This window comes from Scyliorhinus torazame, chromosome 3, assembly GCF_047496885.1.
Source record: "Scyliorhinus torazame isolate Kashiwa2021f chromosome 3, sScyTor2.1, whole genome shotgun sequence".
NCBI lineage: Eukaryota > Metazoa > Chordata > Chondrichthyes > Carcharhiniformes > Scyliorhinidae > Scyliorhinus > Scyliorhinus torazame.
This window is the reverse complement of record NC_092709.1, coordinates 91,469,475-91,483,909: the sequence shown is the minus strand read 5'-3', so window position 1 is coordinate 91,483,909 and position 14,435 is coordinate 91,469,475. Positions and strand designations below refer to the sequence as shown.

Below are 14,435 nucleotides of genomic sequence, written 5' to 3'. Positions count from 1 at the left end.
CCTGCACCCTCCCTGCCATTGACAGTGCTACCATATCCCATCTCTTGAAATCTTCCTCCATCTGTTCCACTAACCGCGTTAAATTTAGCCTGTGCAATGTGCCCCAATTCTTAGCTATCTGGATCCCCAGGTAACGAAAGTCTCTTGTTACCTTCCTCAACGGTAGGTCTTCTATTTCTCTACTCTGCTCCCCTGGATGTACCACAAACAGCTCACTCTTCCCCATGTTCAATTTATACCCTGAAAAATCCCCAAACTCCCCAAGTATCCGCATTATTTCTGGCATCCCCTCCGCCGGATCCGCCACATATAGTAGCAGATCATCCGCATATAAAGATACCCGGTGTTCTTCTCCTCCCCTAAGTATTCCCCTCCATCTCTTGGAACCTCTCAGCGCTATCGCCAGGGGCTCAATCGCCAGTGCAAACAGTAATGGGGACAGAGGACATCCCTGCCTTGTCCCTCTATGGAGCCGAAAATATGCCGATCCCCGGCCATTCGTGACCACACTCGCCACTGGGGCCCTATACAACAGCTGCACCCATCTAACATACCCCTCTCCAAAACCAAATCTCCTCAACACCTCCCACAGATAATCCCATTCCACTCTATCAAATGCTTTCTCGGCATCCATCGCCACTACTATCTCCGTTTCACCCTCTGGTGGGGCCATCATCATTACCCCTAACAGCCTCCGTATATTCGTGTTCAGCTGTCTCCCCTTCACAAACCCAGTTTGGTCCTCATGAACCACCCCCGGGACACATTCCTCTATTCTCATTGCCATTACCTTGGCCAGGACCTTGGCATCCACATTTAGGAGGGAAATTGGTCTGTAGGACCCGCATTGTAGCGGATCCTTTTCCTTCTTTAAGAGAAGCGATATCGTTGCTTCAGACATAGTCGGGGGCAGTTGTCCCCTTTCGTTTGCCTCGTTTAAGGTCCTCGTCAGTAGCGGGGCGAGCAAGTCCAAATATTTTCTGTAAAATTCAACTGGGAATCCGTCCGGTCCCGGGGCCTTTCCCGTCTGCATGTTCCTAATTCCTTTCACCACTTCTTCTACCGTGATCTGTGCTCCCAGTCCCACCCTTTCCTGCTCTTCCACCTTGGGAATTTCCAGCCGATCCAAAAACTCCATCATTCTCTCCCTCCCATCCGGGGGTTGAGCTTCATACAATTTTTTATAAAATGTCTTGAACACTTCATTCACTCTCTCCGCTCCCCGCTCCGTCTCTCCTTCCTCGTCCCTCACTCCCCCTATTTCCCTCGCTGCTCCCCTTTTCCTCAATTGGTGTGCCAGCAATCTACTCGCCTTCTCTCCATATTCATACTGTACACCCTGCGCCTTCCTCCATTGTGCCTCTGCAGTGCCTGTAGTCAGCAAGTCAAATTCCACATGCAGCCTTTGCCTTTCCCTGTACAGTCCCTCCTCCGGTGCTTCCGCATATTGTCTGTCCACCCTCAAAAGTTCTTGCAGCAACCGCTCCCGTTCCTTACTCTCCTGCTTCCCTTTATGTGTCCTTATTGATATCAGCTCCCCCCTAACCACCGCCTTCAACGCCTCCCAGACCACTCCCACCTGAACCTCCCCATTGTCATTGAGTTCCAAGTACTTTTCAATACATCCCCTCACCCTTAGGCACACCCCCTCATCCGCCATTAGTCCCATGTCCATTCTCCAGGGTGGGCGCCCTCCTGTTTCCTCCCCTATCTCCAAGTCTACCCAGTGTGGGGCATGATCCGAAATGGCTATAGCCGTATATTCCGTTCCCCTCACCCTCGGGATCAATGCCCTACCCAACACAAAAAAGTCTATGCGCGAATAGACTTTATGGACATAGGAGAAAAACGAGAACTCCTTACTCCTAGGTCTACTGAATCTCCACGGGTCCACCCCTCCCATCTGCTCCATAAAATCCTTAAGCACCTTGGCTGCTGCCGGCCTCCTACCAGTCCTGGACTTCGACCTATCCAGCCTTGGTTCCAACACCGTGTTAAAGTCTCCCCCCATTATCAGCTTTCCCGTCTCTAGGTCCGGGATGCGTCCTAGCATTCGCCTCATAAAGTTGGCATCGTCCCAGTTCGGGGCATACACGTTTACCAAAACCATCATCTCTCCCTGTAATTTGCCACTCACCATCACGTATCTGCCCCCGTTATCCGCCACTATAGTCTTTGCCTCGAACATTACCCGCTTCCCCACTAATATAGCCACCCCCTGTTTTTCGCATCCAGCCCCGAATGGAACACCTGCCCCACCCATCCTTTGCGCAGCCTGACCTGGTCTATCAGTTTCAGGTGCGTTTCCTGTAACATAACCACATCTGCTTTAAGTTTCTTCAGGTGTGCGAGTACTCGTGCCCTCTTTATCGGCCCGTTAAGCCCTCTCACGTTCCACGTGATCAGCCGAGTTGGGGGGCTTCCCACCCCCCCCCCTTGCCGGTTAGCCATCATCTTTTTCCAGCTTCTCACCCAGTTCCCACGCAGCTGTATCTCCCCCAGGCGGTGCCCCCCCCGCCCATCCTCTCCCGTACCCACTCCCCCCTTTCCCCAGCAGCAGCAACCCAGTAATTCCCCCCTCCCACCCCCCCCCCCCGCTAGACCCCCCGCTAGCGTAATTACTCCCCCCATGTTGCTCCCAGAAGTCAGCAAACTCTGGCTGACCTCGGCTTCCCCCCGTGACCACGGCTCGCACCGTGCGACGCCCCCTCCTTCCTGCTTCTCTATTCCCGCCATAATTATCATAGCGCGGGAACCAAGCCCGCGCCTCTCCCTCGGCCCCGCCTCCCATGGCCAACGCCCCATCTCCTCTCCCTCCCCACCTCCCCCCATCACCACCTGTGGGAGAAAGAAAAGTTACCATACCACAGGATTAGAACATAAAACCCCTCTTCGCCCCCCCCCCCCCCATTCGCCCCACCACTTTGTCCAAACGTTCTTTTTCATAATCCACTCATTCCAATTTTTCTTCTACAATAAAAGTCCACGCTTCATCCGCCGTCTCAAAGTAGTGGTGCCTCCCTTGATATGTGACCCACAATCTTGCCGGTTGCAGCATTCCAAATTTTATCTTCCTTTTGTGAAGTACCGCCTTGGCCCGATTAAAGCTCGCCCTCCTTCTCGCCACCTCCGCACTCCAATCTTGATAAACGCGGATCACCGCGTTCTCCCATTTACTGCACCGAGTTTTCTTCGCCCATCTAAGGACCATTTCTCTATCCTTAAAACGGAGGAATCTCACCACTATGGCTCTGGGAGTTTCTCCTGCTCTCGATCCTCGCACCATAACTCGGTATGCTCCCTCCACCTCCAACGGACCCGTCGGGGCCTCCGCTCCCATTAACGAGTGCAGCATCGTGCTCACATATGCCCCGACGTCCGCCCCCTCCACACCTTCAGGAAGGCCAAGAATCCTCAAGTTGTTCCTCCTTGCGTTGTTTTCCAGTGCCTCCAACCTTTCCACACATCGTTTCTGGTGTGCCTCCTGTATCTCCGACTTCACCACCAGGCCCTGTATATCGTTCTCATTCTCAGCTGCTTTCGCCTTCACGACCCGAAGCTCCTGCTCCTGGGTCTTTTGTTCCTCTTTCAGCCCTTCGATCGCCTGTAATATCGGGGCCAACAACTCTTTCTTCATTTCCTTTTTAATCTCCTCCACGCAGCATTTCAAGAACTCTTGTTGTTCAGGGCCCCATATGAAACTGCCACCTTCCGACGCCATCTTGGTTTTTGCTTGCCTTCCTTGCCGTTGTTCCAAAGGATCCGCTGCAATCCGGCCACTCTCCTCTCCTTTTTCCATCCGTGTCCAGGGGGAACACCCTTCTGGTTTACTGCACGGTGTTTTTAGCCGTTAAAATTGCCGTTGGGGCTCCTATCAAGAGCCCAAAAGTCCGTTCCACCGGGAGCTGCCGAAACGTGCGACTCAGCTGGTCATCGCCGCACCCGGAAGTCTATTTTGTACAATGTTAATTGTTGTGTTTGCGTTTCTTTTATCTCCTGTTATTGGGAGGGGGGGGGGGGGGGATTGTCAAAAATTTTGTTGGAAAACTTGAATAAACTTTTTTTTTTTTAAACTGAGGAATTTGAGTTGGGTTCGCAGTTTCAACAGGAGTTCATATTTGTGTGCCTCATGGAAGCGAAGTTGCCAGTTTTGCATTGTTCATGTGGAAAGAGGAAGCTTGTGCTTGCCGTTCTAGGGAAGGGTTGCCACCAATGTTACTGAAGCTTGCCACCTGGCAGGCTAAGTCAGGAATGGTGCAATGTTGAGAAGCCTGGAATTATGGATTGACCCATACCAACTTTCGGAAACAGAAGAACAGTGTGGATGTGGGAAATTTAATTTGGAACATAAGACATAGGAGCAGAAGTAGGACATTTGGCCCATCCAAGTCCATGTACTTGGCGTCCCCCCCTCGGGATCGGGTTAGCATGGCTCAGGCTGCCATTGCCACTGCATGTGCTTTAAAAGTACTCCTTAGGTGCTACTTACAGGCTCCTGGCTGTTCACACTGCTGACTGCTCGTTGTGTCCTATATATGTTCAGAGAGCTCCTGGTCATCTGGGAGCCCACCCAGGCTGCCCCTCTGGAAATCTCAGACCCCAGCGGTATCATCAATGGGCTGTGCGTGGCCAAGTTCAATCAGTGACACACCGGGTTCTGGAACTGCCCATTGCATCATCAGAAGCACAGCCCCACTGGAGGGGAATAGCAGAGCTCACCCCAAACAAAGGACACTTGCATCGTGTGGCCTTTGGTACTCTTCCTGACATACTGCCCCTCTCAGGGCAGAGGCCTCATCAGTGATACTATCAGCTAGCCCATTCCGCAGGACCACCAGCTGGCTCCAAGCCCTGCCTGACAATAGTGTCTCTGCTCCCGTCCATCCTGGCCCCAGCCAGGAAACCTGACCAAATCTCCCTCACAACCTGTGTCTCGCACCCAGGCTTCACATCACACTGCAGCTAGGCTCCCAGCAGACGCACACTCTCCTTGCTCACCCCTGTCTGAAAGACCTGCCCACACACAAGCCTCTAAGCATGGAGCCGGTTGGTGGCTCACGTGACCTTCAAGGCACCTTTGGGGCGCTCCCTCGGGTAAGGGGTTAGCTACAGGGGCGAAAAGGGTTATACGCTGAAGTTATGGCTAATGACACTTGACCCGAGCCCCGACATGGATGCGGTGACCCATTAGAACGACGCCCATGCAGCAACCAGGAGCATCACTGCGCAGCGCATCGGTTTCCTTAAGATGTGCTTCTGAATCTTGGACCCCTCTGATGGGGCTCTCCAATATAGCCCCAGGAGGGTCTCGAGGATTGTGCTGGCATGTTGCGTCTTGCACAACATTGCACAGCAGAGGGGTGACATGCTGGAGGAGGAAGAACAGCCAGCCTCATCTGAGGGTGTCCAGGATGAACCAGGCATCCAGAGCCCGGGTTGGCAGGGCAGGCGTTCTAACGAGTCATCGAAGGCCACCGCACACAGCACAACTTCATTACCTCCTGTTTTGCCAACTAAGAGGCCTGGCCACTGGCAGCTCTGCTGCCCTGTCCCACTCCTCCCTCTCCCTCCACTCCCCTCCCCCACTTCAAAATTAAATCCCCTCCTCATAACCGCTCCTGCCTTTCTTGGCCTTCAGTCCTTCACTCCACCTTCCCTATCCTGCATTCCTTCACTCCACCTTCCTTGTCCCTCAGTCCTTCGCTCCTGCCCACTACCTCAGCTGCCCCACCCGCGAGGATCCTACCAGCATCACCACAGAGTGTTGGCCTAGGGTTGACAGTATCAGTGGGTCTTGTCCACGGGATGGAGGATGATGATGATGACTCGCTGTGCGATGAGCTCTTGTGCTCCTCATTGTCTGACAAAGTCTGACTCCTGCCTTTAGGATCACATTCCACCGACTGTCTGGGTGACTCCTGCATGTATACTGGCCAACCCATCTCACAGGCCCATATATCCTTTGGTTTTGAGGGATGATGTATGGTTAGGGCTCACTCACCTGGTAAGCTATCATGCAAGGCAGCCTCATACTTCTGTCCCTCTGCCCATCTCTCTGAGAGTGACACCATGTGGGACGTTCATGTGTCATGGCGGCCCACCCTGCCACATCCACCAGCCCCCTGACATCCCACCCCCTGACATTCTCCTCCTCCTCCCCCCCCCCTTCTAAGTGTAACCCCAGACAGCACATCAGAAGTGGAGGCGGACTGCTGTGTGTCTCGTCCTGTGACATGTGATGCCCTTGGCTACTGTCCTCTGGAGAGCCTGGGGCTGGATGGGCCAGGCTGATTTTTGGGTGTCACAGGTGACAATGTGCCACCCTGTTCTGCCTGGTACCCATGAGATGCTCCAGTGTCACGAGGGGGGAATTCGAAAGGGCTGAGTTGTTCCAGCTGCCTCCCCTGCAGGAGGCAGCATGAGCCTCACCACTTACTCCTCTCTCAGCGTGCTCAGTGGTCCCCGGTCTCCTCCATGGGACGGAGGTGAGGCCGGAGTGATCTCCGGAGGCTCCACCATCACCTGGTGCTGCCAGTTCTGGAGGCCTGCCCTTATCTAAGCCATGGTCTCGATGCCCTCAGCCATGGTGCACTGAGACTGGGATATGTCCCTCAAAGAATGAAACATGTCCGTCACTGCCTCTGTCATGTCCCTCTGTGCCTGTGACATGTCCCTCTGTGACTGGCTACGGTCAGTTAGCACCTGGCCAATGTTCTCGATGCCCTCTGCAATGATCGTTGGTGACTGGATCAAGCTCTGGAGTGCCACAGCCATGCCCATGTGGGCCTGGTACACATCTACCTGTGACTGGGCTCCCCTGTTCAGAGCCTCAGCTATCAGCTGTGCAGTGCAACCGAAGCCTTGGACATCTTGACCCATGGCCCTGACTTCTTGCCCTCAGCCTTCCACTGTGGACACCTCGCATTCAGTGTTGGCCTGGGCACCACGTGTTGCCGACACAATTTCCTGCACCTGAAGTAGGTTGGACTCCTCCAGCTGCACCTGTAGGCATTGTAAAGTTGCCGACACTCCCTCCTGTAAATCTGGGCTCTGTGTCTGCATCTCTACCATTGATGGGTTCATTCTTTCCAGAAACGCGACACCTGTCTGAAGTACAGCTGTTCTCTGGGATCAGACAGCCCTCAAACCGCCTGCTCCCTCTGGAGTCCCTACCTCCATCAGATGTGCTGCAGCATGTGTGGCATGCGGATCAAAAGGTGACCCAGGAGCCTACTCACTGAAATGCCGCACTGAGATGATAATATTTTCGATGTTGGAGGGTGCACGTGACTGCAGTGATGAGAAGAAGATGGTGGGCGGGATTCTCCGTCCCGCCGCGCAGGATATCTGGTTCAGCACGCTGTCGGGATGCTCCATTTCACCAGCTAGTCAATGGGGTTTCCCATTGTGGGGCAGCCCCACGTCGTTGGGAAACCCCCCCCCCCCCGGGATGCGGGCAAAACGGAGCATCCAGACGGTGGAGAATTCAGCCCGGTGTATTCGCCGGAGTGGTGCTCTGAGGTGTGCTGGGGATGTGGCTGGTGGTCAGTGACCCCGGATGGTCCGGCCTTGTCTGTTGGTGATCCTGCAAGACAAAGGGCAAAAGGCATGGGCCCGGATTCTCCGAAAATGGGGCTATGTCCCCACGCCCGCCGGAAAACTGGTGCGAATCACTCCAGACTTTTTGAAAAAAGTCTGGAGTGATTCTCCGATTTCAAGAGGGATAGCAGGGCCCCGGCGTGCGCCACGCAGCTCCTTTTTCGCGCTGGCCCCCCCGCAACATGGTGGAGCCACACAGTGGGCCGGTGTGGAAGAAGATAGGGCCCCACCCCCCCCGGATCGCCCGCGCCCGCTGATCGTTAGCCCCCGATTGCGGGCCTGTCCGTTGTCACGGCCCCTCCGGAATCTGATCCCCCCCCCCCCCCCCCCAACCAGGACGGTCAGTGCAGCCGCGGGTCCGAGCTCCCGCCGGGTGGAACCAGGTTGGAACCTCGGCGGGAACTCGGCCAGTCGATCGTGGAGCATCGCCGCGGGGGCCTCTTTCAATGACCCCTGACCAGCACCGAGTCGACCACGCGCACGCAGCTGGCGCGATTCTACAGTCCCCGGAGGATCGTGTCCCGGCATCGGAGCCGATCATGGGTCTGAGATCCCATTCTCAACCCCCGCGCTGAACGCAATTTTGGTGCGGAGGCATAGAGAATCTCGGCCATAGTGAGATCTTGGGATGGACTAGCCTGTGGGAGATGGGTGGCTCACTTGCTATAGGGACATAACCATTGCATTGGGCTCTCACACGTTTGCTGCATGTCGAGCTCTGTGTCAGCCACTACCCGTTCCTCGGTCTCATCCGCTAGCTGCATTACCCTCTCCTCCACAGCGATTTACACATACAGGTCTTGGATGCCCCCTCCAGTCTCCTTGGAGACATCTTCTTGGCTGGAATTAGAGTGTGTGGTGACGGGAATGTCATAAGCAGCTTCAGCTTGTCAGGCTCTGCAGGGCGAATTCCGGCCCCAGTGATTCAGACACCAGCAGCAATGGGAATTGCTCTCAATTCATGTGGGCAGAGTGCTGGCCTATTTGCATGTCCGGACCCTGCTACATGTGCCCAAAGCGAGGCTTGCGATAAATCGCTCCCAACCTTATTCCTCCAACGTATCCAATTTTCTGTGGTGACATATGATCATTAAGGAAATAAGGGAACAGTTCTGGCAAATATGGACTTATAATAGTGAAACATAGTAGTGACTAGCTTCAAATTGGAAGGCGTGAAGGCAATTTTATTTTGTATTGTCCTGCTAACAGGTGTTAGTCCTCTGGTGTAGAATGTATGAGTGGAGGAGAGGAATGTCTTTTGCCGATCCACATCCAATTCATGCAAAGCAAAACCTTCTGGCCAGCCTAAAGCACTTGCACAAATCGTGTGAGAATTTCATTTCTATACTAAAAATAGATTATGTGAATGATAGCATAATCCCCATATTTTTCTTTCAGCCAGGGCTCTATATCCTTTAACAGTGCATAAATGATGGTCACACACATTCTGGCCTGACAGAAAGTAACTGTTAACATTAATTGGATTTTTCTCAGGAACATTACTGGCTGTGGATGGTAGCTGATTTTCTTTTTGCATTTCCTCCTGAATGCAGGATCAAGGGTTTCTGTAATTTGTTCCTCTGCTTTGTGGTGACAAGATTTTTGATTACTACAATTTAAAATCTGTGTAAGAAAGTTCCTTGGGGTATATCTTCCTTAATTAGTTCCAAGATGTTAATGCTGAAAAGAGGGATGTGAGGCAGATTCAATTATGCCAAAGGCAGACTCATTTGTACCATTGTGGCCACATAAGCTGACCCAAATACATCTACCCAGGAAAGGCCAATGAAATTAAAAGAGAAAATGCTGCAAGTACTCAGCATGTCAGGCAGCATCTGTGGAGCGACAAACTCAATGTTTTGGTTGATGAACTTTCATCAGAATGGTCCACTGAAAATTGACTTCGCAGGCTGCATTTCACCAGGGTAGAAGTGATCGATTTCTGCGATCACCTGGAATGTTGCCCTTCAGTCAATGGTGGTTGAAGTCATCGCAGCTCTTGCTCATTCTGAGCTACCACAAGAGACATCAACAACAACAGTAAATTTTCAGGAGCACAGGCAAATCGCTGAAGCATTGTTCGGCAGGAGAAACATGATCACCATGTTCCCAAGTGATTATTGGATGTGTTACTGGAGTAGTAATCCAGAGGCCTGGCCTAATAATCCAGATAATATAAATTCAAATCGCACGACAGTGTTTGAAGTCAGTTTTAAATGAATCTAATGATAACCTTTGTAAGGTGGTCATAAAGCTCGCAGATTGTTGTTTAAACATTCAGTTGATTTACCAATGTCCTGAGAAACCCCTATCAATGCTTGGTGACCTGTGGGAGTTCTGACTTCTATCAAATCCAATGTGGTAAATTATTTGAGAGTGCTTGGCATTGTTAAGAAATCTAGAGAGAAAAAAAACCTTTAACATGTATCTATTATCTCGGTGAATGTTTTTACTTGTGCATAGAAATCTGTCAATAAGCTTAATAGTCTCGAAACCAAGCAATTGATCAAGTAGAGTTTCTGTTTTGCCTTAAATGGATTGTCCGTGGTTCAAAGGTTGTGAGGTGACCCTCATCTTGTTCTAGCTTTCTTGAGCAAAAGGAAATTGATATCTGATTGGATATCTTCTCTGGATCTACAGCCTCTCATTTCAAGACCTATCCATCCCTTGTGATAAATTCCAGTAACCTCTACCTCACAGTGGAGGGAGGGATGTTAGAAGGGTGAAACCAAGACCATTGTGCCCTGGAAGGCGACACCTGCAAGTATTTGGGACCGTTAGCAGATTTGACACATTGGCAATCAATGTAGTCGGTGGAAAAGATGAAAACCGAGAAACCCTTTGTGCTGGCCATCCATTCCAGCTGGCAAGCTACCTGGATGTCTTGGATACTCCTATTCTCTGGGATCATGCAAAAGCAGAGGAGAGACTGGTGTCAGCAACACACATCCTACCTCCACTATAATCAAATTCCTTCGTGTTTGTTTAGTGTGATGAACTGCCAAATTTGTGGGCGTCCAGGATGGCGTCCATGCTGATCCCGCATGAGACTCTTTAAGTCATAAGTGGAACCATAGAAGACGATGACATTATTTGCAGCCTAGACTTGTTTGAATAACAAGGAATCTACCACAATATGGATTGTACAGTCTCTCTCTAATGGGACATAGTGTTCTTATTTTAGTCTGAAGTATTTAATTGTACAGGAGAAAAGTCCTGTAAAGTATGGATGGATGCTAGATGAAGCCAATGAACTCACCAGTAAGACCATCTTCCCCACAAAGGCATTTGAAGCTTTCTTTTTATCTGAACTAAATTAAAAAGCAGTCTAATTCATACTGACTCTCTTTGTGAAACTATGGGCGCATGGCCTAAGGTCTCCCAGCCGTGTTTCTTGGTGGCGTGCCGTTCGCTGGCAGCAGGATTCTCTGTTCCCGCTGCTGCCAGTGGGAATTCCCATTGAAGCCACCCCATGCTGCCGGGAAACCCATGGGTGGGATTGTGCTGCCAGCGGAAGCCAGCGAACGGCCCAAGAATGCTGGCCTATATTTTGACCATATTTGGGGGGTTTTCAAGGTATAATAATGATTGAAATTATTTTAGGAAAATGTACTGTATTCAGAAGTATGTTGTGATGTATGTAAAACAGAACATTTATTTGTGTGCTTGTAATTTTCTAAAATAGGTTACAGTGCTTGTTTTGTCATTGGTTATTACTTCTTGCCTCTTCCCTGTCTGACAGTCTGATAATTGTTCTTGATTTATTCCCCTGAAGACTTTGAACTTTGAAATAAAAACAGGAATCATGGGCTCATTGCCTGCTGGACAGCTGGCACGCGATGCTGAGCAAGGCCAGCAGCACGGGTTCAATTCCTGTATTAGCAAAGGTTCTTCTCAACCCGCCTTCTCAACCTTGCTCCTTACCTGAGGTGTGGTCATCCTCAGGTTGAATCACCACCAGTCAGCTCTCCCCCTCAAAGGGGAAAGCAGCCGATGGTCATCTGGGACTATGGCCTCTTTACCTGCCCCTTCCATTAGGCTGCATTGAAAAATAACTGTTGCCTAATTTGTTTTTCTGTTTTTTTTCCCAGTGTCCTCACACTTGGCTATGCACAGTCCCTTGGGGAAGCCATCTGGTGTTGGGGTCCTTTGCCACAAGTGTGGAAAGCCCTGTAAAGGAGAGGCCTTGCGGGTGCAGAACAAGTTCTTCCACATCAATTGTTTCACTTGTAAAGGTAATTTTGTTCTTCTTTGATTCAATGAATTTTCATATTGCGTATCTTTTCATATTGGGTATCGTTTTAATACCAGTTATTTTGTCAGTTTTGATTTGTTGTAACCTTTCTATCTTAACGAAGTTTAAAAATTCAGTTCAATTTGTGCTGATGACTTGAAAGGAAATGGCAGACAACTGGTTCCACCGCCACTGGCAGATCTGGCTGCACCACTTAGAGCACTGTCGTGTCCTTCCTTCCTCACCTGCAAACTGCCTTCTTAAATCCCTCCCCTCTCTCTTCCAATTCAGCTCGAAGAATAAGCTCATGTGAACTTTTTTGTCATCAAGATCAAAACCATCCGATCCACTGCCTTTGCCATGACCCTCCCTTTCACTGGCCCAAACTTCCTCTAAAGCTCACCCCTATTCTTCCCTGAGCCCACAGCTTTCTTTAGTTTCTCCACTATCTTTTTTGCCCATGAGATCCACCTTCTGCTCTCTCTAGCCTATTCCCATGAAACTGCTGACCACCCACTTTCCCCCTTGTGGTCTCTCCCCATGCTAGCCAATATTGTGATCGTACCTCAGAGTTTACATGTTGTCCTGCTCTCCTTTAACTCTACTGTCACCAATCCTGTTCTGAAAAAATTCCCATGACCTCACTAACTTTATGAACTACGACCCCATCTCCAACCTTCCCTTTCTCTCAAGTCCTTGACAAATCTCCTAGAATTCTTTGAAGATGGAACTAGTGGAGTCAACTAGGGTGAACTGGTGGATGTGGTTTATTTAGACTTTCAGAAGGTTTTTGACAAGGTCTCGCATAGCAGATTACTATGTAAAGTTAAAAGTGCATGTTATTGGGGTTAGTATCTTGAGATGGATAGAAAGTTGGTTAGCAGACCGGAATAAATGGGTCTTTTCTGATTGGCAGCCCATGACTAGTGAGGTACCCCAGGGATTTGTGCTACAACCCCAATTGTTCACATTATATATTAATGATTTGGACAAAGGAACTAAATGTATTATCTCCAACTTTGCATATGATACAAAGTTGTGTTGGAGGGTGAGCTCTGAGGAGGATGCAGAGATGTTTCAGTGGAATTTGGACAGACTGAGTGAGTGGGCATATGCTTGGCAGATGCAGTATAATGTGGATAAATTGGAGATTATCTGCTTTGGTAGCAAAAATAGGAAGGCGGATTATTATTTGAATGGGTGTAAATTGAGAGGGGTAGATACTTAGCGAGACCTTGGTGTCCTCGTGCATCAGTCGCTGAAAGTAAGCACGAGGGTACAGCAGGCAGTAAAGAAGGCAAATGGTATGTTGGCCTTCACAGCAAGAGGATTTGAGTATAGGAATAGAGATGTTTTGCTGCAATTGTATGGGGCATTGGTGATGCCACACTGGAATGTCGTGTGCAGTTTTGGTGTCCTTATCTGAGGAAGGATGTTCTTGCTACGGAGGGAGTGCAGCGAAGATTTACCAGGCTGATCTCTGGGATAGCGGGACAAAGTCGGTTAGGATTATATTCATTCGAGTTTAGAAGAGCGAGAGGCGATTTCATATAAACTTATAAAATTCTAACAGGATTGGACAGGGTAGATTCAGAAAGAAAGTTCCCGATGGTGGGGGAGTCGAGAACTAGGGGTCATAGTTTGAAGATAAGGGGCAAAGCTTTTATGACTGAGGTGAGGGGAAATTTCTTCACCCAGAGAGAGGCGAACCTGTGGAATTCACTACCACAAAGTGAGGCGAAAACATTGTGTAATTTCAAGAAGGACTTAGACATAGCTCTTGGGGCTAAAGGAATCAAGGGAGGTAGGCGGGATCAGGGTATTGAACATTATGATCAGCCATGATCATAATGAATGGCGGAGCGGGCTTGAAGGGCTGAATGACCTCCTCCTGCTTCTATTTTCTATGCATTTTTTTAGTAACAGGTTCTCACTTCCTGAATCCATCCCCATCTTTCCCAGGGCTCCATGTTTGAATCCCTCCAATTAGGTTTCTGCTTCCATCAGGGTGCCAAAGTGACTCTTTATCAAAATCACAATGAGATTCTATATTATAATGACAAAGGTAAACCTTCCCTCCTCAACCTGTACATGACCCTTTAAACATTTGACCGCACCATCCTCCTCCAGTGCCTCTCCACTGTTGTTAACTGGATGGATCCGCTCTTACCTTGTTCTATTTTTATCTGTTTAATCGCAACCAGAATATCATTTGCCATGGCATCTCCTCTTGCTCTCATACCGTTAACTCCAGTGTTGCCCAAGGATCTATCTTTGATCCTTGTCCTATCTCTCGCATACATACAATCCCTCGGTGACGTCATCCAAACATGTCAGTTTTCACACGTACACTGAAGATGCCCAGCTCTATCTCACCACCACCTCTCTTGACTCCTCTACTATTGCTAAATTATCAGGCCGTTCATCTGTACTGGATGAGCAGAATTTCCTTCCAATTAAATATTGGGGAGACCAAAGCCAAGTTTCTTTGAGTCTCAGTTGAAAACTTTGTTCCTGAACTACTCAATCTATCCCTCCCTCTCGAAATATCTGAGACTAAAGCAAACTGTTGGCAGCCTTTCGAGTCTCCTTTGACCCAAGA

General features: G+C 49.9%; 1 protein-coding gene across 1 annotated transcript in view; it reads left to right on the top strand.

Moving 5' to 3' along the window:
- Positions 1–14,435, top strand: part of LOC140408573 (actin-binding LIM protein 2-like) — a 512,880-nt gene that overhangs the window by 28,497 nt on the left and 469,948 nt on the right. Inside the window, exon 2 of the mRNA XM_072495958.1 lies at positions 11,691–11,834. Within this exon, the coding sequence (XP_072352059.1) occupies positions 11,691–11,834 (144 nt within the window). The remainder of the gene's footprint in view (positions 1–11,690; positions 11,835–14,435) is intronic.